At 45.6% G+C, this 24,220-nt stretch overlaps 2 protein-coding genes across 2 annotated transcripts; both read right to left on the bottom strand.

The window, feature by feature from the left end:
- Positions 1 to 6,248: 6,248 nt before the first annotated feature.
- LOC309967069 (uncharacterized protein) lies at positions 6,249 to 12,284 on the bottom strand. The gene is made up of 3 exons (XM_082847546.1): positions 12,221 to 12,284; positions 11,152 to 11,265; positions 6,249 to 7,563 (listed from the first exon to the last, which is right to left on the bottom strand). Exons 1-3 carry the CDS (start codon positions 12,252 to 12,254, stop codon positions 6,482 to 6,484), a joined length of 1,230 nt encoding a protein of 409 aa, XP_082703672.1. The 5' UTR covers positions 12,255 to 12,284; the 3' UTR covers positions 6,249 to 6,481.
- A 7,215-nt stretch (positions 12,285 to 19,499) lies between these two features.
- Positions 19,500 to 22,918, bottom strand: RPL14 (ribosomal protein L14). The gene is made up of 6 exons (XM_082849217.1): positions 22,861 to 22,918; positions 22,248 to 22,349; positions 21,559 to 21,653; positions 20,180 to 20,279; positions 20,041 to 20,094; positions 19,500 to 19,828 (listed from the first exon to the last, which is right to left on the bottom strand). Exons 1-6 carry the CDS (start codon positions 22,861 to 22,863, stop codon positions 19,547 to 19,549), a joined length of 636 nt encoding a protein of 211 aa, XP_082705343.1. The 5' UTR covers positions 22,864 to 22,918; the 3' UTR covers positions 19,500 to 19,546.
- Positions 22,919 to 24,220: the final 1,302 nt, after the last annotated feature.

Below are 24,220 nucleotides of genomic sequence, written 5' to 3'. Positions count from 1 at the left end.
CACCTGGGACCATGCTGTCTGAAGCATGGCTGCCGTCCCCTGGCTTCCTGCACTGCTCTCTGATTTGGGAAGAGGAAGAGTCTCAGATCTAAGGAGAAAAGAGCTCCAAGGGAAACTGCCCCTCTCTCGCAGCCCGTACGTGCATTACTCCCCTTCACATCTCTCACCACCATCCCTGGGCTCCCTTAACTCTTAGGACAATGACTGCCCTACCACTCCATGGCAGCCCGGCCCCTCCCTTCACCCACAGAGTTATAACTGCTCCATCCACTTGCTGGCAAGGCACAAGGCTTCTCAAAATATGCCACAACACTACATTATCCAGAACTGAGTCTCGGCTAGAGGAGAATCCTGGCCTTAGTGACTGCTTGGGTTGGAACAGAAAATTTTTACTGAATATGTCCTGTGACCCTGACCAGTGACAAAGATTCTGTCCTTGACCAGACTCTTGGCAGGCTCCCCTGAGCCCCTTCTCCGCTAGGCCTTCAAACCCTGGCCTATGAAGACATGAACAAGACATTAACATCATCTCTAACAGTTCAAGGCCACATCCCTAGGATGACCCTACCCCCTCTTAGAGGGTCTGCTTGAGAAAATTCAAGGTTGTCTAAAGAATATAGTGCTTGTTCCACCCAACTCCTGAAGATAGGGCCTCTGTCTCCCAGTCTCTGTGGGAGGGGGTAGGAGCCTAACTTCCATAAGCGCCAGTTAGCAAACCCAGACGGGTTTCACTTGACTTCCCTGCCTTACTGAGTCTCCACTCGCCCCCTCTCTACTCTCTTATTCTCCCTTTCAAAGACCGGGTCACCTCTGTACAAGTCGAAGCTGAGTTCAGTTCACCCTGGACACTTTGACACGATGACCAAGAGAGGTCTCCTCTGGAGAGAAAGGGGGCGCCTAGACCGAGAGGGGCTACAGCACAAAATGCCGGTGGAGGCTTGGCAGCGGGTCAAAACAGGAAAAAGAGATGCTCAAGTGGACCGGTGGGTGATGCTGGGCGCACGCCCGCTCGGAGCGGCGGGAAGCAGGCGACGCCGACATCTCCAGCCGCCAACGAAGAAGGCGGGCACAGAAAGCCCTTCGGAGGAAGACGAACGAACCCGCCACCGCGGGCAGGGGCGCGGGCCTCTTCGGCCAGGCTCTTCCAGGTCAAGGCTCTCAAGCCAGCCAAGACCACGAATGCGCCGAGCCACCTCGCCTCCGAGGCCGGGATCACCCCGGCGGACGGTTAGCACAACGGTCCACTCTCCCGTCGGAGGGCGGGCGGGCTCCCCCAGCCAGCGCCGAGCCGGAAGGACGGCGGGAGCCCACCGTCCGCTCTAGGAAGCCCGGAGGTTTCCTCTCGGTGGTGCCGGTCCAGGGCGCTTACGTGACCCTCCCGCTTCGCCGGGCCCTACCTACCTCCGCAAGTTGGAGATGGCCAGTGGCGGCAGCAACGGTCTTGTGGCAGCCCTGCCTGCCTAGATCTCAGCGGCTGGCTGCAGATGGGGCCGCAGCAGGGCTGGTGCAACTGTGATCGAAAAGCGGGGATTCTTGGCCTCCAGGATGTGACATCATATATGGAAACAAATGTTTGTATCTCTTCTTAATCCCTCCCTATTCCTGGGACACAGTCCAAGGGTGGACTGGTAAAGATTAACCTAACAGTCTGAAGTTGGCTCAATCGCTGTTCCTTCTAACTTGTTAACAAGGCAAAATTTCACATACTAAGTGCTAACTTTCCCGGAGAAGGCTAGAAACTAGAGAATTAGCTCGATTTCACACTATAAATGCTGAGGACTGTCAGCGGAGCGCATTACAATTTAAACTGAACCGTAGGAGCAGACAGAAGTTTGCCTCACAGCTTGCCTAATCTCTGTTATGTGTAGGGTACAGGGAGTGCACAGAATGAGATCTCCCTGAAGGTGCTGCTTAGAAGTCTCAGCTTGGTGGGATGAGGGCAGGGGCGGGGGCAGTTAAGGGAGATGCAGGGAATACCCTGCTGGAGGCTTATTCCTTCAGGAGGTGTGGCAGTGGTAGCTAGATTAAGGGAGAAATCACGCAGCCACATTGTTTTTCTGATCAACAACCCAGCTTCCACTTTGGAGTGACTGTGAACAGAGAAGGAAAAGTGAGAGAACTATAACCAGAAATGAACTAGATGGAGAGCTATAACCAGGGAGCCAGCCTTGCCACTGCTGGGTCAACTACACACATACACCCCAAAGGAAAAGGCCCAAGAGCCACAGAGATTCACCCTCACTCAACCCATGGCCAGAAGTACCTGTCTACCCCAAACACAGAGCACAGAGGAAATCAGAGGGGTTATCACTTCACATAACCCCACCAGCAAATCCACCCCCAAACCAGCCAGTCACAAGCCAACAACAAACGAAAGTCTGAATGCACAGACCGAGCTTACTGTGAACCATGAAACGTTAATGGAGGATGATCAACACATCCAATGGAAGACTATCAAAGATAAATTGCCGAGGGCTTTCCTGGTGGCCCAGTGGTTGAGAGTCCGCCTGCCGATGCAGGGCACACGGGTTCGTGCCCCGGTCCGGGAAGATCCCACATGCCGCGGAGCGGCTGGGCCCGTGAGCCGTGGCCGCTGAGCCTGCGCGTCCGGAGCCTGTGCTCCGCAATGGGAGAGGCTACAGCAGTGAGAGGCCCGCGTACCGAAAAAAAAAAAAAAGATAAATTGCCCAAAGATTCCAGGCTGTAGGGAAAAAAATATCCTGAAGTTATCTTCATTGCCAGGAGACATGGAGCAATAGAAATGAGGGAAAAGATTGTAATCGAAGAAGTCAGCAACAGATACCTTTTGGATATTTGCCCCCTTACCACAGGGTGGGGCCCCAGCAGCCTCATTACACGGTATGAACCACCCCCACAACCCCCCACCAGAGGAGAGTAGGCCAGAAGTGAACACAGAAACTGGGCAATTCAGACTCTCCTAGGAATTTGGAATTAAGTCTGGGAGAGTCTCAATTCGGGCTGGTCCCTGGAGTGGAGTTGTAAACTGTGGGACCTGTGGCAACTTCTGCCTTGTGCCTGGGGGTGAAGAAAATAGGAATTCCAAGAGGGGAGAGGAGATGGGAAGCGAGGAGCCTGCTGACACTGAGCCCAACTGTGCCGCCTGTGATTCTGATTGCTTGGGTTTCCAGCCCCCGGACCTCCTGGCTGCAATCTTGCCCTTGGATGTCAGGATGCACACAGGAGTCCTTATAATAAATTAAGTATATTTTAGTTAATTCAAGTAGGTCTCTGCTATTCTGAAACAGAGTCCTACATAACGTACTAAGCCAAGTCACTGGTAAAGGTAAAAGTCTCAAAAATGAATTAACTCAGGTAAAATGACACCCACATACCTTTCCAGAGGGAAGCAGGCAGTCCTCATGCAAATTGGGGGGCGTGGGGCAGTCAGCTGGTTATAATGTTATTTCACTTTCAGAGAAAATAGAAACTCCTGAAAGAATACTAAGTTATTTTTTAAATTTTATTTAATTTACTTTTGGCTGCATTGGGTCTTCATTGCTGTGCATGGGCTTTCTCTAGTTGCGGTGAGGTCTACTCTTCATTGCGCTGTGCAGGTTTCTCAGTGTGGTGACTTCTCTTGTTGTGGAGCACAGGCTCTAGGCATGCAGCCTCAGTAGTTGTGGTGCACGGGCTTAGTTGCTCTGTGGCATGTGGGATCTTCCCGGACCAGGGCTAGAACCTGTGTCCCCTGCATTGGCAGACGGATTCTTAACCACTGCGCCACCAGGGAAGCCCCAGAACACTAAGTTATGTGTGAGTTTATTTTTACACGTGTCCTTTCTGTGAGCTACATTATGGCCCTTTTCAAAAAAACTCCTGAGTGTCTACTTAAGTGCCAGACACCTGGCAATGCTGGTCCCTGCATCAGAAAGGACAGCACGTCACTCACCTTTCAGCACCTAGTAGGTGCTGTGGAGGCTGTGTAATAACATTCAATTAACAACAGGAAAAAGCTCTAAATGCCTGTTGAATTAATGAATAAAGGAAGAAATAAATGAGAAAATAAAAGTCACCAAAGTCAGAAACCCATAAATCTCTTTGTTGTGAGCACTCAAAAGCCACTTTCAGCCCAGAGGAGATCTGTTTATACTTTTCCCTCACTGCTTGCTTTCTTCTCATGGTATAATCTGCTCCCTTCCAAACTATATTTAGAAGTTCCCCTTTTCTGAAGTCTGGCTAGTTTAGAGTCTCTCACCCCCAACCTTCCTTGCTATAATCCTCCCAGGTGCCCTTCCTTGCTATAATCCTCCCAGGAGCCCCTTCCTGTTTAATGGTGTTTTAGGAAAATAAATAGGACAAAATTTACATAGTTACCCACATATATATACACACATACATATAGATACACACATATTACATATAAATATATATTACGTTTTTGACACACACATATATGCGTGCATGTGTCAGAAATATGTGTGATAAAGAAACCACAGTTACTGTCATTTTCCTATATTTTGACTGCTTTTCTTAACAATGATTCTGGATGAGGCATCTTTGCATATTCTGGAAGCTCTGACCACAGCTGGATAAGTTTGGTTTCTGCCTTTTAGTCCGCTGAATTCTATGTATTGCACAAACTTTATCAAGGAATGAAAATAAAGAAAATATCCTTAACATCCTGCCAACCTTTTAACTTTCTCCCTGTGCTGAGGGAGCTTTTTGGGGTAATAGAACTTTTCTGTATCTTGGTTACACAAATGTATTCAGTTGTCAAAACTCACCAAACTGTATACTTTAAAAGGGTGAATTTTACTGTCTATAAAGTGTATCTCAATAAGCCTGACCAAAACCAGAACCAAAACCAAAACCACCCTTCTTTGCCCTCCCTTAGAGACAATTTTATGGTGTTATAATGACAATGTATGTATCCTTTTCTTAGTACTTATCCCCATGTAATTATTTAAAGTACCCTTCCACGTCACTACACTGTCCTGAAGCAGTGATTCTGAGAAAGGTCAGGGCCTCTAGCCACTGGATGGACAGTGCGGCCAAGCCAGTGAGATCATAACATCTGGTAAGATTAGCGTCCTTTAAACTCTTCTCTCTGGTGTTACCAAAGTCGTTCATTAGGAAATTAATTCAAAAGCACCACCCCTCACAAATGAATGATGGGGGACGTGGAGTAGGTGTGATAACAGGCTGAGGCACGCATGGTAACTGATCAGGAATGAGCTCTCTTCTAAGGCAGGAGCTACAGCAAGTCACTGTTGGGTTTCTCTTCTCCTTCCCTCTGGTGTTCCCCAGTGTGATGCCAACAGCATCACCCATGTATAATTTAGATATACACCCAGGCACCTGCCCTCAATTGCACAAGCCCAAGTCACTTTTTGTACCTATATAGTTGAGTGGACACTAAAAGTAAACAATGATATGGATGGGAACAGCAAAGAAACCCAAACAGAAAAAGCACATCCCCTTTCAATCATATTCTTGTCACTGATTATTTCCTTGCACTATAGCTTAGTTACACAAGATCCTCATAATGGTCATTATCAAGGTAATAGAAAACCCAAGGCTCAGATTCCCCACTATGAAATTTGCTACTGGCCCCACCAAATGGCCCTCCTTAAATACTGAAGGTAATCATTGGATACTTTTTCTGATTACTTCCTCCCACAGACTCTGCGTTTTCCCTACTTGTTGAATTACTATGGCTCATCTCATTGTAATGACATCCCCCTAAAGCCCAAAATGTTCTGCCAACTCTTCCAACTCTAGTAGCCCCAGAAGGCAGGAGCAGACTGATGGTAGGCCAAAACTGGGCATGATAAAGAGCAAATACTACAGGGAGTTCCCTGGTGGGCTAGGGGTTAGGATTCCTGGCTTTCACTGCTGTGGCCCGCGTTCAATCCCTGGTCAGGGAACTGAGATCCTGCAAACTGTGAGGCATCCCCCCCCCCAAAAAAATATACTACCGTTTGCTACCCAGGGGATAGAAGAGGGTAATCAAACACGGTCCTTAAGCATGAAACTTAAATGGAGCTGGGAGAACAATAATGATTTACTTATGGAAGACCAGAAGAGTATCATTAAAGACATGACCAGGAGACCAGAGGAAAGTCTGCTATCCTAGGGACAATGGAGTTGAGAACATGAGGGAGCTCAGGGGGAATGAGATAAAGGGTTCAGGCTATGAGGGGATGACTTCCCAGGAGAAGCAAGATCCTGAAAGAAATGCATGATTTGGACAGGTGAAGACTTGGCCATTTCTGATGAGGGGAGCAGCATGAAGAGAGGCACAGAGGAAGGAAGCAGCACTGCACATGGAGAAGACGGGGGAGACCCTGGCATGGCTGGGGCAGGGCTCGCATGTTGGGGAGGTGAAGGGGAGAGGACTGAAGTGGGGCAGTGGGGCTTAACGAGGGACGGCCCTGTAACTTGGGCAGGTTTCTTCCTAGTATGCAGTTTCTGATGCTGAAAGAAACTTGCGCTCCATTTGAAAGATTTCCTGCACACCTTACACTCGTAAGGTTTCTCCCCAGTGTGAACTCGCTGGTGCTGAACCAGGGTGATTGAACGCCTTCCCACACTCCTGGCATTCATAAGGTTTCTCCCCGGTGTGGATTCTCTGATGTATTATAAAGCGTGAGCTACAACTGAAAGTTTTCCAACATTCATGACACTTATAGAGTTTTTCCCCAGTGTGGAACCTCTGGTATTGGAGAAATACCGAACTCTGGTGGAAAGCCTTGCCGCACTCTTTACATTCGTAAGGTTTCTCCCCAGTGTGGATTCTCTGATGCTGAATCAGGACTGAATTCGAGCTGAAGCTTTTCCCACACTCCTTACATTCGTATGGCTTCTCCCCAGTGTGGATTCGCTCATGGATGACGCAGTCATAGCTACACTGAAAGGCCTTCCCACATTCCTTACATTTAAAGGGTTTCTCCCCAGTGTGGATTCGATGATGCCAGATAAGTTTTGAGTTGTAGCTGAAGGTTTTTCCACAGTCCCTACATTCATAGGGTTTCTCTCCCCCATGGAGTTTCTGATGCTGAAGGAGGTGGGAGTTTTGACTGAAGGCTTGTCCACATTCCTGGCACGGGTACGGTTTCTCCCCAGTGTGGATTTTCTGGTGCCATGACAGTTTTGAGTTATATCTGAAGGCTTTCCCACATTCTTTGCATTTGTAGGGCTTCTCATTCGTGTGAATTCTCTGATGCTGGTGAAGGTCTGAACGTTGGTTGAAATATCTGCCACACTCACCACATTTATAAAATACCTGTTCTCTAGGGAGGCCCTGCTTTGCAATGAGATGTGTGTGGACACCACATCTTCCTTCCAGTTGTCTGGCTATCTCTTCTCTTTCAACAGTGGAAGATGTATGATCCTGGACTGGCAAATCTGTGAAATCGCCATTCTTTGAGTTTGTTTTCTTCCCCATGTCATACAGCTTCAGCTTCTCTAAGCTGTTCTCAAAGTGAGGGTGCTGGGGAACATCCACCAGCAGTACCTCCATTATCGGTCTGTGTGATTCTGGTTCTTTAGAAATGCTCAGCTCTGGAGTTTGCCCTCCATTCTCAGTCTTGGTTTTACAACCTAGCATGATAAAAAGAAAACATAATATAACTGAATCACATTGCTGTACACCTGAAACTAACACAACATTGTTAATCAACTATACTCCAATATAAAGTAAAAATTAAAATAAATAAATACACACACACACACAGAGAAAGTGAAGGGACGGAAAAAGATATTCCATGCAAATGGAAACAAAAAGAAAGCTGAAGTAGCAATACTCATACCAGCTGGAGTAGCAATACTCATACCAGAGAGAATATAGTTTAAAACAAAGACTGACAAAAAAACAAAGAAGGGAATTACATAAAGATAAAGGTATCAAAGAAAAAAAAAGAAAAGAAAAAAGAAAACATAACAGTCACTTATTTATGCTAGAAGGAGAAAGGGATTAAGCAGTACTAGCTTGCCCGGGACATATATACTTTTTGGAGGGAGACGTAGCCTCCTGATGGTGCCCTGAAGGAACAGTTAAAAATACTGGAGGTGGGGCTTCCCTGGTGGCGCAGTGGTTGAGAGTCCGCCTGCCGATGCAGGGGATACGGGTTCGTGTCCCGGTCCGGGAAGATCCCACATGCCGTGGAGTGGCTAGGCCCGTGAGCCATGGCCGCTGAGCCTGCGCGTCTGGAGCCTGTGCTCCGCAACGGGAGAGGCTACAACAGTGAGAGGCCCACGTACTGAAAAAAAAAAAAATACTGGAGGTGGAGAAGTAAAGCAATGCCATTAAGACAACAAAACCAGTGCAGACAGCAGAAACTGTTAATGGAGACGAATGGAAGAAGAAAAATGGGAATGGGGTGGAGAAATTGCTGGAATGGAAAGGAATTAAGAAAAGTAGAGGGAGGGAATTCCCTGGTGGTTCAGTAGTTAGAACTCAGTGCTTTCACTGCTGTGGGCCTGGGTTCAATCCCTGGTTGGGGAATTAAGATCCTTCAAGCCACACAGAGCAGCCAAAAAAAAAGGGAAAGCAGAGGGAGCTGAGGTAGAGGAAGGAGATCTCTGAATTACAGCAAAGAGAGCTGGGTAAGCAGCTCTCATGCCACACAGCATCCAGAGGGCTGGGAGATGCTGTCCACAACAGTGGATCTCAAGGCCCTGTCAAGGCAAGAAAGTCCAAATGCTTTAGAGTATTCTGTAATCTTTAAGGAGATGTGCTCTATAGCAAGTCTGACTGGGGCAAAAACGGTTTGTAACACTGCCGGTTGTGAGGGGTTCATAAAAGGAGCGCAATTTCAAAACCTATGTGCTGTCCTCTGGGAGAAAGACTTACCCATGAAAGGAAAAAAGACATGGCTAGTCAAGACCCTTCTAGGACTGGAGAAGGCAACTGGCGGGCAAGGGGGACCCACACTCTCACTGGTGGCACTACAACAGGGAAGCCGTTTTTGCCTTTTCAGGCACGAAAAGTGAAACTTCTAGCTTAGTGTTTCTTGAGTTATTTTGACCATGACTCACTCAGTACACACATGCTTCCACACAAAAACGTATACTCTCGTACAAAACTGAAACAGAAACAAAAGTTTCGCAGAATGATACCCTTAAGAGTAATGAACGTATGACAGATTTTATACAAGTTTGGTCTATTTTATTTAAGTCTAGCACAGTCTAGTCTAATTTTTAAATGCTGAGCACAACTCATTGAGGAGTTGCAACCCAGAATTTTAAAAACACAGTTCAAGATTCTCAAGAACAGTGGTCCTCAAAGTGTGGTTCCAGGACCATCATTATCTGGGAGCTTGTTATAAATTCAGATTCTCAGGCCCTACCCCAATCTGCCAAATTAGGCTCTCTGGAGGTGGTGTCCAGCAGTCTGTGTTTTAACAAGCCCTGCAAGTGATTCTGATGCACACTAGGGTTTGAAACCCACTGATCTAGAAACTAAAAGAGGCAGTTGGAGGCTGTTTTTTCATGGTTTTAGGCTGTACTGTCTGATTAGGTGGTCACTAGCCACATGTGGCTACCTAAATTTAAATTAATTAAAATGGAACGAAATTAAAAATTCAGTTCCTCAGCTGCATTAGCCATATTTCAGGTGCTCATGTGGCTAATGGCTACCATATTGGAGAGTGCAGATATGTAACACTTGCATCACTGTAGAAAGCTTTACTGGACAATGCTGGTTTAAAGCTGCTGGCAGGCTAACTAAATAATGTGTAGCTGTGGCAAAGGGAGACACTGACAATTGCAGGTGGGTCCCTGGGAAAGGGTTTCATCAAGGTGACCTGAAGTGCTGGAGTCAACCTAAAGGTACTGATGAAAACAGAGTGTGGGTGAATAATAAAGGGGCATTTGGTTTACAGAGGTTCTGAATAGCATTAGCGATTGAGAGAGTATAAGAACAGGGCCAATTGAATGAGAAAGGCTATACACCAAATCTCTGGATGGTTCTTTACATTTACTTCAATTCAATATCTTTCAAGAAAGGAAACCACTCATTCCCAATCATGCTTTCTGCAAACCAACCAATACTTCAAATTAATAGAATGAAAGAAGAGAATTGTATGATCATCTCAATAGATATAGAAAAAGCATTTCACAAAATTCAACATCCATACATGATAAAAACTCTTAACAAATTAGGCACAGAAAGAACATATCTCAACATAATAAATGCCATAAATGACATGCCCACAGCTAACATCATATTCAAGGGTGAAACGTTGAAAGCTTTTCCTCTAAGATCAGGAATAAGACAAGGGTGCCCACTCTCACCACTCCTATTCAATACAATACTGGAAATCCTAGCTAGAGAAAACAGGCAAGAAAAAGAAATAAAAGGTACCAGAAATGGAAAGGAAGAAACAAAATTGTCTCTATTTGCAGATAACATGATTTTATATATAGAAAATTCTAAAGACTCAACAAAAAATTGTTAGATCTAATCAATGAATTCAGTAAAGTTGCAGGATATAAAATTAACATACAAAAATCTGAATAATTTCTATACACTAACAATGAGTTTTCTGAGAAATAACGAAATTGATCCCATTTACAACAGCATCAAAAACAATAAAATACTTAGGAACAAATTTAACCAAGGGAGTGAAAGATATCTACTTGGAAAACTACAAGATATTGAGGGAAAAAAAAAATCAGAGAAGACACAAATAAATGGAAAGATATCCTGTGTTCATGAATTGGAAGAACTAATATTGTTAAAATGTCAATACTACCAAAAGTCATCTATAGACTCAATGCAATCCCTATCAAGGTGCCAATAGCATTTTTTACAGAAGTAGAAAAAACACTCCCCAAAATAAACAGGCTTTCTTCCAAAAGCTAATTTATAACTTAGTGTTCAGGAATTCATAAACATTCCGTTCTCCTGTACAGTTTCACACACACCCATATAAAATATTCTTACAGAAACAAGTTCTTACTATATTCTGTTTATATTCTTAAGTTGACCAATAGAAACCTATTTTCACTACAAAAGGTTTGAAGTCCTTTAGTTTTACAAAGAAAAATGACAGAAAATGAAATGTTTGGACTCGGCTTTTCCAGTTTGGGTCTGAAGCTCCAGCAAGGGAACCTTTTTCATGTTAAATCATTAAAAGACCGAAGGAGGCAAAGCTGAAGAGGAACATGGTAGGTTCTCCTGCTTACCTGTGCAGACACCTCTCACCTCTCTCCTGATGGGTGTCCAGGGATCCAGGCCCCCTGGTGCTTCCCCTCGCTCCAGCTGGAATATCAGATCTGGTTTGGGGAACGGAAATGTTGCTGAAGGAGAAAGAAAAGGAACAGGAAGCTGAGGAGAGTCTCCTCTGACCCCTTTCAGCCCACCCTCTGCTTTGCCAGGTGGAAAAAGAAGTGATGTCCTAGGAGATGAAGTGAGGCAAGTATGGAGAGATTCTGGGGTGTAAGGAGGGCTCAAACTGTTTTGCTCAGGAGGAAGTTTATTCTGGCTCTGAGAACAAAGAAAGTTCCCACTGTCATTGGAAGTGTGTATGGGGGAGCCCCAGGAGACTCTCACACAGAGGAGATGGGGTCAGAGTCTCCTCCAGGGAACTGAAAGAGTGAAGGAACAAACATGGAACCTTCTCAGTGCTCTGTGCCCAGAGCAAAGCCCCTCCCAGGAGAGTTCCCACAGGGAAAGAGGGGAAGTCTTTTTTTGGCCACAACTTGCAGCTTGTGGGAATCTTAGTTTCCTGACCAGGGGCTGAACCCGTGCCCTCAGCAGTAAAAGCGTGGAGTCCTAACCACTGGACCGCCAGGGAATTCCCGAGAAGTCTCGTTTAAAACCAAAGTGGCGACTTCCCTGGTGGTCCAGTAGCTAGGACTCCACGCTCCCAATGCAGGGGGCCCGGGTTTGGTCCCTGCTCAGGGAACTAGATCCCACATGCTGCAACTAAGAGTTCACATGCCACAACTAAAGATTTCACATGCAACTAAAGATCATGCATGCTGCAACTAAAGATCCTGCATGCCACAACTGAAGATCTCGCATGCCGCAACTAAAACCTGGCACAGACAAATAAATAATAATTAAAAAAAAAAAAAAAAAACCAAAGTAAACCCAGATCTTTCTCCAGCAGCTACTCCTACAACTGGGGATTGGGGAGCTCAGCTCATGGAGCATCAATCCTGGTAGTATTAGAGATCCCAGATCCATTAAGGAGGAAACCAGGAGCCCACAATGGCAAAAGCTGAGTTTTAGGAAGGAAGGAGGACTCACCCAAGGAAGTTACGTTTGCATAATTTTCCAGCATCACCTCCCTATACAGGGTCCTCTGCACAGAGTCCAGGCTGGCCCATTGGTTCTGGGTGAAGTACACGGCCACGTCCTCAAAGCTCACTGATTCTTGAAACAACAGGTTCCTGCTCAAGCCCTGGATGGGACAGAGGGAGCGGCCTGAACTCCAGGGAAGGGAGGAATCTCCTGGAGTCCATGGCTCTGAGCCCTAGGGAGGGTGTGTACTGGAAAGAAGAGCCACACAGCACCCCAGTCAGGCACAGCCCTCAGCCAGCATCCGCATTTTCAATGTGCTTGCCTCTGGGGTCCCACTACTGTCATCCCAAGCACACAGTGCAGCACCTACTGTTGTCTGCCTGGTGATCACAGCAACCCTGCGTCTGGTTCCATGGGCTGGGTCCATCTTTCTGGCATGTTTTCTAAAATGACCACAGCAGGTATCTTTTGCCCAGGCTCCACCCATTCTGAAGCCCCCATCAGGGCCTCCCACTCAGTTCCTCTCTGGACGGCCCCCTCCATATCTTTTAGTATAGACAGAGGGGCGATTCTTCCTCTTCCCAACATCTTGCCTTACTAGGAAGCTGTTTGTCCTATGAAGGCAATGTTACCTTCTCCTTTCCTAACACATCTGACTCCAGGGACAGAAAGGCAGTCTCCATTCTTCAACATGGACCTGTCCCTGATCACCTAAGCTCTGTCCGACCTGCCAACACTGTCCTCTTCACCAGGTGTGTCTCTTCCTGCCTCTCACTGGGGCCGTTTCCACCTTCCCAAGGGAGAAAGAAAGTCATAGCTTGTTTAGGCCATTGTGCCTTGTCCCGTGTCAGTTACTTTCACATCAATTAGCTCAATCCTTAGAACACATCTGTGAAGTCAGAATTATTATTCCCATTTCTAGATGATGGGGATCAGTGATAGTAAGCAATTTCAAATAGACAAAAGCGAGACCTCTTTATCTGAGTATTTATTACAAGGCTGAATAAGGAAGCAAAAATTTCAAAATGAACTGACCACTTACATAAATTAGTCCTACTATAATATCTCTCCCTGAATCACACTGTCCCCTATCCCAGTCTGTCATGACAACAACCGTCTCTTTGTTCTTAGTCCCTTATGGGTGGAAGAAATAACCAAAGAAGTATCGGAGCCATCCGATACTTTACAAGCCATCATTGTAAAGATTGGTTCAGACAAGAACCATCGCTGGATGCTAAATCTAGGCGGAAATTTTGATGAGAAGCAGGATATGTGCATGCTCTTAAATGTTTCCCAACGGATTTATCAGTTGCAAGGGGAAAATAATAACTGTACAGTGAAGAAATCAGATAACACCTTGACCAGGAAATCTAAACATGGCTAGTGTGACTGATGAACTGGATTTCTAATTTTAATTTAAATAGGCACCTGTAGCTAGTGGCTCCCTTACTGAACAGTGGAGAGAACAGACACTTTGCTGATCCTGAATGTAATATTCTGTCTTTACTTCCTTGAGAGTCAACAGCTGAGACCATGGTCCTGACCTTCTTCCTTCACATTATGGCTTCCACCCTCCTCTCCTCTCTAATTATTGACGCATCCTTCGTTCTTTGTTCTCTGCAACATTCAGCTTCTCAACATCCGGCTCCATCTCTCATCACTCTGCTTTGGTCCTTTGCTAGTAATTCCTCCTTCTCCATTATTAAATCAACAGCGTTGCAGATTCCTCCCTGTGGGAAGCAGATAACAGAGCAGCACAGCATAACGGCTAACAGCACAGACTTTAGAGCTGTGGTTCTCAATGGGGGGCGGGGTGGGGGTGATACTGTGCTCAACAGGGAATATGTGGCAATGCCTGGAGATGGTTTTAGTTGTCACAACTGTCGGGTGGTGGTGATGCTACTGGCACCTAGTGGGTAGAGGCCAGGGACGGATGCTACTGTGGGGGACACAGGAGGGTCCCCCACAGCAAAGGGTTACCTGGCCCAAAATGTCAACAGTGCTGAGGTTGACAAACCCTGCTCTAGAGCCAGACTCCCTAGGTTCAAATCCCATCCCTATAGCCATTAGCTGTATGAACTTGGATGAGACACTTAACTTTTTGTGCCTCAGTTTCTTCATTTGGAAAACTGGGATAATAGCAGTACCTAGCTTATGGGGCTCTTGTAAGGATGGAACGAATTAATATGTGTAAAGCAAACATCACCTGGCACATGATGTTATATAAATCTCAGCACTTATTACAACCACAGATGAGATTAGGGGAACCTCCTAAAAGATTCCAAATAACAAATGTTTCTCATAGAGACTGGAGCAAAGGCTGACAGTTATATGTATCTATATATCTATCTATCTATCTTACCTCTGAGAGGTCCTAAAAGAGAGCAACTCAGCTGAGAGGTTTGAGTTTTTAGCATCTCTTCTAGCTGGAATGCACATGACAGCTGGAAATCAAGCGGCCACCTTGGATCATGAAGTAACCTTTGGCATGAGAGCCAGTGCTAGGACAGTGGAGCAGAAAGACGGAAAGAACATGGAGGACTTCCCTGGTGGCACAGTGGTTAAGAATCTGCCTGCCAATGCAGGGGACACGGGTTCGAGCCCTGGTCTGGGAAGATCCCACCTGCTGCCGAGCAACTAAGCCCGTGACCCACAACTACTGAGCCTGCGCTCTAGAGCCTGCGAGCCAGAACTACTGAGCCTACATGCCACAACTACTGAAGCCTGCGTGCCTAGAGCCCGTGCTCTGCAACAAGAGAAGCCACCGCAATGAGAAGCCCGCACACCACAACGAAGAGTAGTCCCCACTCGCTGCAACTAGAGAAAGCCCGCACGCAGCAACGAGGATCCAACACAACCGAAAATAAATAATTAATTTAAAAAATGAAAGTAATTTATTAAAAAAATAAAGGACCTGGATGTGTGATGACAGTGGAGCTGCCACACTAGCCCTAGGCTGCCTCTCCCAGACTTCTTTGCTGTGAGAGAGAAGCTTCTATCTTGTTTAAGCGACTGTCGCTTGGGGTTCTCTTAGTGGAACATAATCCCCCATGACTACTATAGTCCAGACAAAGCACTTGGAGAGAACAGACTGTCCCCAAAGATGTTTAAACATTTCCTGACAGAACTAATGTTGGCTTAAGTGCTGAAACAGAAGTGGATGGTCCAGTGTCCAGAAAAATGAAACAAGTACACATTGCTCTTAAATTTCTGGGATGGACCTTTCTCATTATATGATACATCCATTACATGATATACCCAGCTTTCTCATTACATAATGTAGGACTCTGGAGAAAAATTTACTGAAATTATCCTGTACCACTAAGAAAACTCTGGAGGGAAAACTTCCTCCAATGCTGCATGAATTTGTGCCAACAATGGATACAGCCTCTTACGCAGGTTAAGCTGCAGTCTTTGCAATGGGCTAGAGGCACTGGCTTCAGCTCCAAACTCAGCATTCCTCCAAGAATTCACCTCCTTCATCGATCCACACCCTCCAATGCTCCCTGTTTGGGCTTCCTTGTACCCTGACTCCGTGGTCTGCAGAGTAAACTCCTCTTATGGGCGTGCCTGTTTAATCTTAGGAGGCAGCCTTCCTCTGTGTATTGTCACGCAGACTGGCACTCCCCAAATTTTAACTTGCCCATTAATTCCCCAGATTGTACAAATGTATCTTCTGATTCAGGAGATCTGAGGTTCTGCCTTTCTAATGAGCCCCCCAGTGAGATCAAAGCTGCTCATCTGTGCACCGTACTTGCAGTTTGCATGGACATAGATTCTCAGTTTCTAGGAGAATTTCTTGGCCGGTGCTCCCCTCTTTCCCAACCTGATCCTCCCAAGTTTATCCTACTCTCCCTCATCAACTCCCCGAACACACTCTTTTGCCATACTCTTTGATGGATGCAAAGCTAAGCACAGGACTGTCCAAGGCAGGCTATGGGTCCTGCAAAGCCCTTTCATATCTGTTTTGAATATGGAAAGCTAGAAGAAAGCTCAGCTCACCTGGGACCATTTCTGGAGCATGGCTGATGACCCCTGGCTTCGTGCAGTGCCCTCTCTGTTTGGAAAAGCAAGAACCTGCAGAGCTAAGAGGAGAAAGAACCACAATGAGACTGACCCTGTGTTGTTTCCCACACTTGCCACCTCTTCCTCCCTCAGTCTCCTCACCACTATCCTTGGAAACATACTCTTAGGACACTGTGGATGGCCTCACTGCACCCTTGCTAGGGATTCATTGTGTGCTGCAACTGCTCCTTTGTACACTCTACAAATTTGCCTGGTGAGGATGTAAATTCCTAGAAAGAATCTCTGAAGCAAGAGTCAAGGACTGCAGTGTATTCATGGTTTTTAAGAAAATCCCTGACCCACTGTGAATGCATTACTAAGTAGTCTGCACTGAATGCTTCTACTGAGCAGACTCTGGCAGACTCTAAACAAGCTTCTGGAGAGAAAGTAGGGTAAAAGGGGTCCGTGGACCTCTGCACCGGCTGCGGAAAAAAATGCAAGGGGTGTTCTGACCCCGGGAGGAAAAGCTAAGACGCTCAACGTCCCAGTGGGCGATGCGGACCGGAGACCACATCCACATCTGGACACTCCACCCTGGGAAGCAGGCGACCCCAAACGTCACCTGACCCCACCTTGAGTACCGCGAATCAGAGGAGATCCGGCCGGCTCTTCGAGGCAGGAAGGTCTATCGCGCCTCTCCAGCAGAAGGCTGGGACCAGGCTCGTGGCGCCCCGAGGGCCCCTCCGCAGCGAGTGCCAGGCCCTGACGCCCGAGCTCCGGATGGGGAGGGCTGGGCCACTGGGGAGCAGGGTCACGTAATCCCCAGCCGCTCGCTGAGTGCCGGCAGCCCAGCCGAACAGAGCCAAGGCGGAAGCGCTCCCGGCCGGCGCCCTGGGCGCCTCTCTAGGAAGCCGGGAGGCTGGCCCTTCTCCATGGTTCCCCCAAGCCAGACCTCAGCCGCTGCTCCCGCACCGGCTTTTCCATGGCTGCTCACCCCAAGTTGACGATCACTTCCTCAAGGACAGTTACCACTTGTGATGACATTATATTTCTTGTGATGCTTCGAGTTCTGGCGCTAAGATTTGCTAGCAGCAACTTAACCTAATGAATGTAAAGCCCCATTCTCCCACTTTAGTGGCTGACGGCCTGGACTGTGACCTAAAGTCATGAAGTCAGGGGTCTGACTATCCAGGTTCAAATCCTGTCTCCACCATTTATTCACTGTATGGCCTTGTGCGAATTACTAACCTTTTCCTCAGTTTTTCAGTTGAGAATGGTAATAGTTTCAAACTCATAAATTCAATGGATTAACTGAGTCAATTCATGCAAAGCGTAACAACTTCTGGTTCTAAACTATCACACACAGGCTGTAATGCTGTGATTTAAGAAATACATATTTGGGGAATTCCCTGGTGGTCCAGTGGTTACGACTCCTCGCTTCCACTGCAGGGGGCGCAGGTTCATCCCTCATTGGGGAACTAAGATACCACATGCCACGCGGCCAAAAAATTTAAAAATTAAACAAATTAAATTAAAAAAAAAGAAATGTTTGGTGTTCACTTCTTTCTGACACAAGAAGTTTCTAAAATCCTTGGTCTCCGGAGTAGTGAGACTGCCTTTGTGTTTCCTGGTAAGTCAGCAGCTGGGGGCTCCTAACTTTGGGGGTGACAGGGGGTCCTCGTCACCAGAGGAATCCACCAGGGGATTGGGACCACATGGCTTGAACGCTAACCCCCACCGCCTGGAGCAGAGAGGGGCTGGAGATCTAGCTAATCACCAATGGCCAATATTTTAACAAACGTGCCTACCTAATGAACCTCCATAAAAACTCTCAAGGGATGAGGGGCTCAGAGAGCTTCCAGGATGAATACATGAAGGTGCTGGCAGGGTGGTAAGCTAGTGAGGGCAGGGAAGCTGTATGCCCCTTCCCCCCACACCTTGACCCATGCACTTCCACTTGGCTGTTCCCTAGTTTTATCTTTTGTGACAAACTGGTAACGTATTTCCCAGTTCTGCAATGAGCCTTAGCTCTAATAAACTGTTAAACCTAAGGAAGGAGTCATGGGAACTCCAATTTTCAGCTGCACAGTGAGAAGTACAGGAGGCCTGGGACTTGCAATTGACGTCTGAAGTCGGGGCAGACCCCTTAACCTGAGGCTCACCTGGGTAGTTAAGGGTCAGAATTTAACTGAAGTGTGGAGAATTACAGAAATGGTGTGGGGGAAAAAGCAAAACAAAAAAACCCATACATTCGCTATCAGATGTGCTGTAGAAACTCATAAGCACACAATAAAAATACTTTGACAAGCAAGCATTCAAAAGTTTATTACTCATGAATGCTACCTGGAATACTAGAGAATGCAGTTCATGAAACTTAAAAAAAAAAAAAATCCAAGAAAAGGTGGGACAGAAGCACTAGTGGTAAACCAAGAGACTAGTAGAAGACATCACTTATTTACATTAACATCAAGACTACCAAATGGCATCACCATTGCCACTTTATTTTGGACTCTTGTCAAGGTAAGGAATACGGCCAAGCTTGACACCATCTGACCTTCCCACTCTTGTTGCCTGGTTTCATTCAGTTCAACAGCACATGATCTGAATCTCAGGTATCACTCCATTTAAAAACACCCTATGGCTTCTTACACCCCACCTGCCCAACACAGACCCAACAACTGGCTTCCGGGTCCAGTGGTCTCTGGCCAGTCCTCTATATTCCTGAGGTTCATACCACCCTTCCCCTTACACCATCTTTCTTTTGGGTGGAAGCTGAAGATTCCACTTTAGACAACCCCCTCAGACAAGGACAGGTAACCCAAAATTGCCTGTATTTCCTCTATCACAGAAACTATTACACTGTTTCACCTGCCTATTAATACCACCAAGCAAAAAGGAGCTGTCCTCCTTGTCCCAGTGAGGCTCAGAAGCCAGCTTTTGATTAGAAATGATTGGGAACCAGAATCTTTAAGGAACCAATGTATAATGTATTTGTTTTCCTAGTTTATTTTTATAAGAAAATTTACTAAACTCGAGCATCAAAAGCAGCTGGGATTTTACTTATTTACGGGAAATATATTTGTACAAGGGAAAAAAAATTAACCCAGTGGTCTAATTATCACGATTTCCCATGAGAACATTACTTAAGACTTTGTGTGATGACTTTGAGTCTGGGTAGAGTGGGACTAAGAAACTGATTCTCCAATGACAACAACCCTACCATCAATCTGCCTCGTAATCCCGGCCCCAGTAACAGACTTTAATCCATACATTAAACAGATTTGCCAGCATGTCAAAAAGAACCTTTATTCTGTTTATAACAGCCTCTTATGCTTTCTTGCCACATGCCTTTGGAGCAGGTGCTTTCTGGGCTGGAGCTTTCTGACACTTCTGAGCCTTTGGAGGAGGTGCTGCCTTCTGGCCTGCAGCTTTCTGGGCAGTAACCTTCTGGGCTGGAGCCTTCTTACCCGTAGCAGTCATCTTTTTTGCTGGAACCTTTGCAGCAGCTGCTGTAGCTGCCCCCTTAGCAGCAAGTGCTTTCTTGGGAGAAGCCTTCAGGAGAGCTGCCTTTTGAAGTTTCTTAACTTCAAGCTTGATTAGTCTGTTCCTCTGAAAAATTTCAATAGAAATGTTTATCATATATGCATACAAAACACACGTCCATCTTATATGTATGGAATATGTATGTATAGAAGACAATCCTTATGATGTCTAAGACTCCTATAAGTCAACTTTGGTCTGTAAGCTTAGGCAAGCAGAATTAACCAGACAAACTAGTTTAGGGTTAGAATACAACAATCCAGAATTAATTAAAAACTTACCATTTTCCTTGCCTTCATGACTTTATAACGATCAAAATCTGTCATCTTGGCTTTCTGTTAAAAAAAAAAAAATCTCTGTCATACCACCTTCTAATCTTCCCCAGAGAAGGTCCAAATTCAAATGACTCTAAATCATTACCTTTTCTCTGGCTTCAATCTTCTTGGCCCACCTTGTGGCTGCCCACTTTGCATTGATATCTGCCTTCTCCCAGGCTTTTCGGACATACTTCTGGCGGGCACTAGAAAGAGCCAATACCATATAGATTAAGAAATCATCTTTGGGACATTCCTGGTGGCCCAGTGGCTAAGACTCCGTGCTCCCAATGCAGGGGGCCCAGGTTCGATTCCTGCTCAGGGAACTAGATCCCACACGCATGCTGCAGCTAACACCTAGTATAGCCAAAAAATAAAATAAATAAACAGATAGATATCATCTTTGAAACCACACAGATCCAAGGACAGCTTTTCATCCTCTGAAAAAGCACAATTTATACCCCTCAAATTAAAAAAGCATAAGGAAAATGCCAAAAGAACCCTTCTCATTTTTTCTACTTCCAGTTCTAGTTGTCTCCATAGAAAACACACCACCTGGCACAGTGTATCAATATCTTTTACTTGTTGGAACGGTGTTCATTAAGCCAGGATATCTTATAATCTCAAACAAAATTTTAATAAAAATATGCAAACCATTCCACTTTCTGGGTTTAAAAATCACCTGATCATGTATATAATATCACTCAAATAGTGGATGTGTAGAAAGCATTTTCCTTTCATAAAGAATGATGTAAAGTAAATCGTTATGCCTTATGCTTTTATTTTGTACAATAACGCTTATAAAGATTTGTGTTCAAACACCATAAAATGGAATTATAATCATTTTGAAATTCCTTTCAAATATCAAAACCCAGTATGCTTAGAAAATAAACTAGCAATATGTCACAGCACATGTTCCATTGCAAACAACTGTCACTGCATAGCAACACATCATACTGTTTAACTTCTATAACCTAAATCATGTCAAGAATCACAGAATGCCTTAATCCCTTACAAACAACTGGGAATAGAACCTCTTTGTGGCTGTCATAAGGAGATGATGTATATTAAATACTTAATAGCCGACACATACAAAAAGCTCAACTAATGATAGAGTTGCAAGAGACAATCGGTAGTTTTGTTCTGAAGCTAAAATGGACTAACATATGTTGGGGGAACCACATATACAGGGAGGCTTTTGTTGTGTAAAACCTGAAAGAAAGGGGAACAAGAGAAAAAGGATGGGAAATCTAGATAGAGAGAAAGCCAGAGAACTACCGGACCGCAGGGAATTTTAGAAGTAAATAATGCCTGTCCACTTCTACGATGTAAATCCCTCTTCTAAACTGCTCTCACTTTCACACTGCTTACTATGTTCTCAAGAGAAAAACAACAAAATAGCAAAAACATTTCTAAATTAAACTAAGCAAGCTTTTGCTAGCATTAACAAAACTAGGGGAGGGGTGACGGTTGGTGTATAGTTACCTGTGTGGGAACTTAAGGATGAAGTCAGTGAGCTGCATGCATTTGAAAGGCATAGCCTGTCTCCTTACTTGAGTGCAAGGTCCATCCACCAAAGCCTAGAAGACGTAAAATCAAGGATCTCAGTGTAAAAAGGTAACAGCATTCAAAATGCAAATATTCTATATATTATTCCTTTCAGAATCATCAAATCCTTATATTTAAATGCTTTTCTTTAAAGGTTAAAAAGACTTAGCAACAGCAGCACAGCATAAAACCCAACTACATATAATTTAAAATCTTTAATCCTTGCATTCCCAACAAATAACTTTATGATTATTCACAGCCTTTGGTCAATCCCTCAGTTGTGGTGCTCTAATAGTGACAATAGCAAATAATGGCTTTCTGTGTGCCCGGCTTTGTTCTAAACTTGCTTTAAACATAATAACTGATTTAAACCTCACCTATGTTTTAGCCCATAATTAGTTAAAAACTCTGCCTAGTTGAAGGAGCATAAGTATTACTCAAACCCAGCAGTACCCACCAATTCAAGTCTGTACTCCTAACCCCTATCTGCGTTGGGTTTCCTAAAATAAAACTACCACCCGTAGTACTCCTATCCGAAGACGGCTGTTGGGACAATTACCATTATCATCTACACTGCATACCATCCACTGCCATGTGAAGCAGTGACACTCTTCCTTTGCACTTACCCTGTTCTGATCAATAACATCTACAATCGCGACCAGCCTCCCGGCATGAGGCCCAAAGGAGACGTAAGCCACCCGGCCAACCTCCACGAAGCGCCTGAACACCTAAAATTGAGAAGTGGGAAAGAGAAAATGATTAAACATACTCCCTAGTTTGCAAGGCTTTGCAGCTTAAAGGCAGTGTGGCTAACAACAGGGAAAAAGAATGTTGAGGGTAACACGCCCAGGTGCCATGGAACTTAGATAGACGAAATCCGCAAAGGCGGCGGCAAAAGCCAAGTTCTCGCCGGCCTACGGGGCCTGCACGGCCGGATCACCAGCCCCATCCCGGCTTGGCCCCAGCGGCCGGGCCAAGAGACTGGGCACACCAGCGGTCCGACGCAGGCGGCCGAAGCGCGCACGCGTGGCCCAGGCAGCGCCAGGCCTACCGGGCCCCACACGCGCTCGTCGGGCGCGCATCCGGAAAGCTGCCAACTCCATGTCCTGCCCACCCGAGGACCCTCACCGTGCGCTTCCTAAGACCCACTGGGCGCCATTCCGCGCCTCCACTCCCCAACCCAAGTAGAGATGGAACAGCATGGCAGGCAGACCCGGAGCCCAGAACCGGGACACTCACCATATTGGCGGCGTTAGGCGAAAAGGAAGAAAGCCCACCCTACTGTGCGCATGTGTAGAAGGCCGCCCCGCCCCTGCGATGCACGAGACGCCGACGTGGGCACCGATTGGTTGGGACGTTCGCCCGTACGCGCACGCATGCTCACTGGGAAACAAGCCGGACCTCGCCGGAGCGTGCGGAGGCCGCGCTCCTTTTCCCGGACTGGAATTGCTGGATTGGCTTAGTTGATACCGCGGGTAATTGTCCCCAAGTGGTAACATTTTACCATTGCTTTATCTTTTAATCTTTTTTTTTTGAACCATTTGAGAGGAAATTGCAGACATGATGTTCCTTTATCTCTACACACTTAAATGTGATATTTCCTAAAAACAAGGACGTTATTCTACATAATCAGTTCAGTGGTCGAACTCATTAAATTAATAATAACATAGTGTTTGGAGGTTTTTTTGGCTACGGCACAGCTTGCGGGATCTTATTCCACGACCAGTGATCGAACCCGGCCCGGCAGTGAAATCCCAGAGTCCTCATCAGCCAGGGAATTCCTACATAGTCTATTATTTAATCTGCACTCCTTATTCAAATATTATCAGTTGTTCCATTTATGTCATTTCCAGCAAATGAAAAAAAATCTTCCTGGTCTATGATCTCATGAAGCATTACAATTTGTATTTAGTTATCACGTCTAGTCTTAAAATCTGTAGTAAATCTTTTCTTGTCTTTCATAGTACTGACATTTAAAAATACAGGCTAGTTGTTTTGTCGATGGTCTCTCAATGTGGATTTGTTGTAGTTTTCATCATGATTAGATTCAGATTATACATTTTTTGGTAGAAATGCCGTGCCCTTGATGCATCACATCAGAACACCCGCAGGATATATCTTTGTCCCAATATGGCAATGTTAACTTTCATCCTTAAGGTGTTGATCATTGTGCTGACAATTCCCAAATGTATTTCAGTCCTTTCCTCTAAGCTCTCTGCCAGTGTATATTCCCAGGACTGTTCTAGCAGCTTTCTAAGTGACCTGCCTTCTCCATTGCTCCCTTTACTCTGTTCTCTGCTCACCAGTTAGAGGGATCTTTTTAAAAAGTAAATCGGATCACATCACTTTCTTTTTGTGTGTGTGTTTGTTTGTTTTAACATCTTTATTGGGGTATAATTGCTTTACAATGGTGTGTTAGTTTCTGCTTTATAACAAAGTGCATCAGTTATACATATACATATGTTTCCATATCTCTTCCCTCTTACATCACTTTCTTTTTAAAGTACTTCAGGGAATTCCCTGGTGGTCCAGTGGTTAGGGCTCCACACTTCCACTGCAGGGGGCACAGGTTTGATCCCTGGTGGGGGAACTAAGATCC

The sequence above is a fragment of the Leucopleurus acutus genome, assembly GCF_964270905.1.
Source record: "Leucopleurus acutus genome assembly, chromosome: 10".
Taxonomy (NCBI): Eukaryota; Metazoa; Chordata; class Mammalia; order Artiodactyla; family Delphinidae; genus Leucopleurus; species Leucopleurus acutus.
This window is presented reverse-complemented; position numbering and strand designations above follow the sequence as displayed.

Excerpts from the sequence above, each read along its gene's own strand:
- RPL14 (XM_082849217.1), bottom strand. Across the intron at positions 20,095-20,179 it reads AGATTGAAGCCAGAGAAAAG|AAAGCCAAGATGACAGATTT; the intron begins GTAATGATTTAG and ends TTTTTTTAACAG. Across the intron at positions 19,829-20,040 it reads TCATGAAGGCAAGGAAAATG|AGGAACAGACTAATCAAGCT; the intron begins GTAAGTTTTTAA and ends GAAATTTTTCAG.
- LOC309967069 (XM_082847546.1), bottom strand. The coding sequence starts at position 12,254 with ATGCTGGAAAATTATGCAAACGTAACTTCCTTGG. Across the intron at positions 11,266-12,220 it reads TGCAAACGTAACTTCCTTGG|CAACATTTCCGTTCCCCAAA; the intron begins GTGAGTCCTCCT and ends TTTCTCCTTCAG. Across the intron at positions 7,564-11,151 it reads GGTGAGAGGTGTCTGCACAG|GTTGTAAAACCAAGACTGAG; the intron begins GTAAGCAGGAGA and ends TTATCATGCTAG.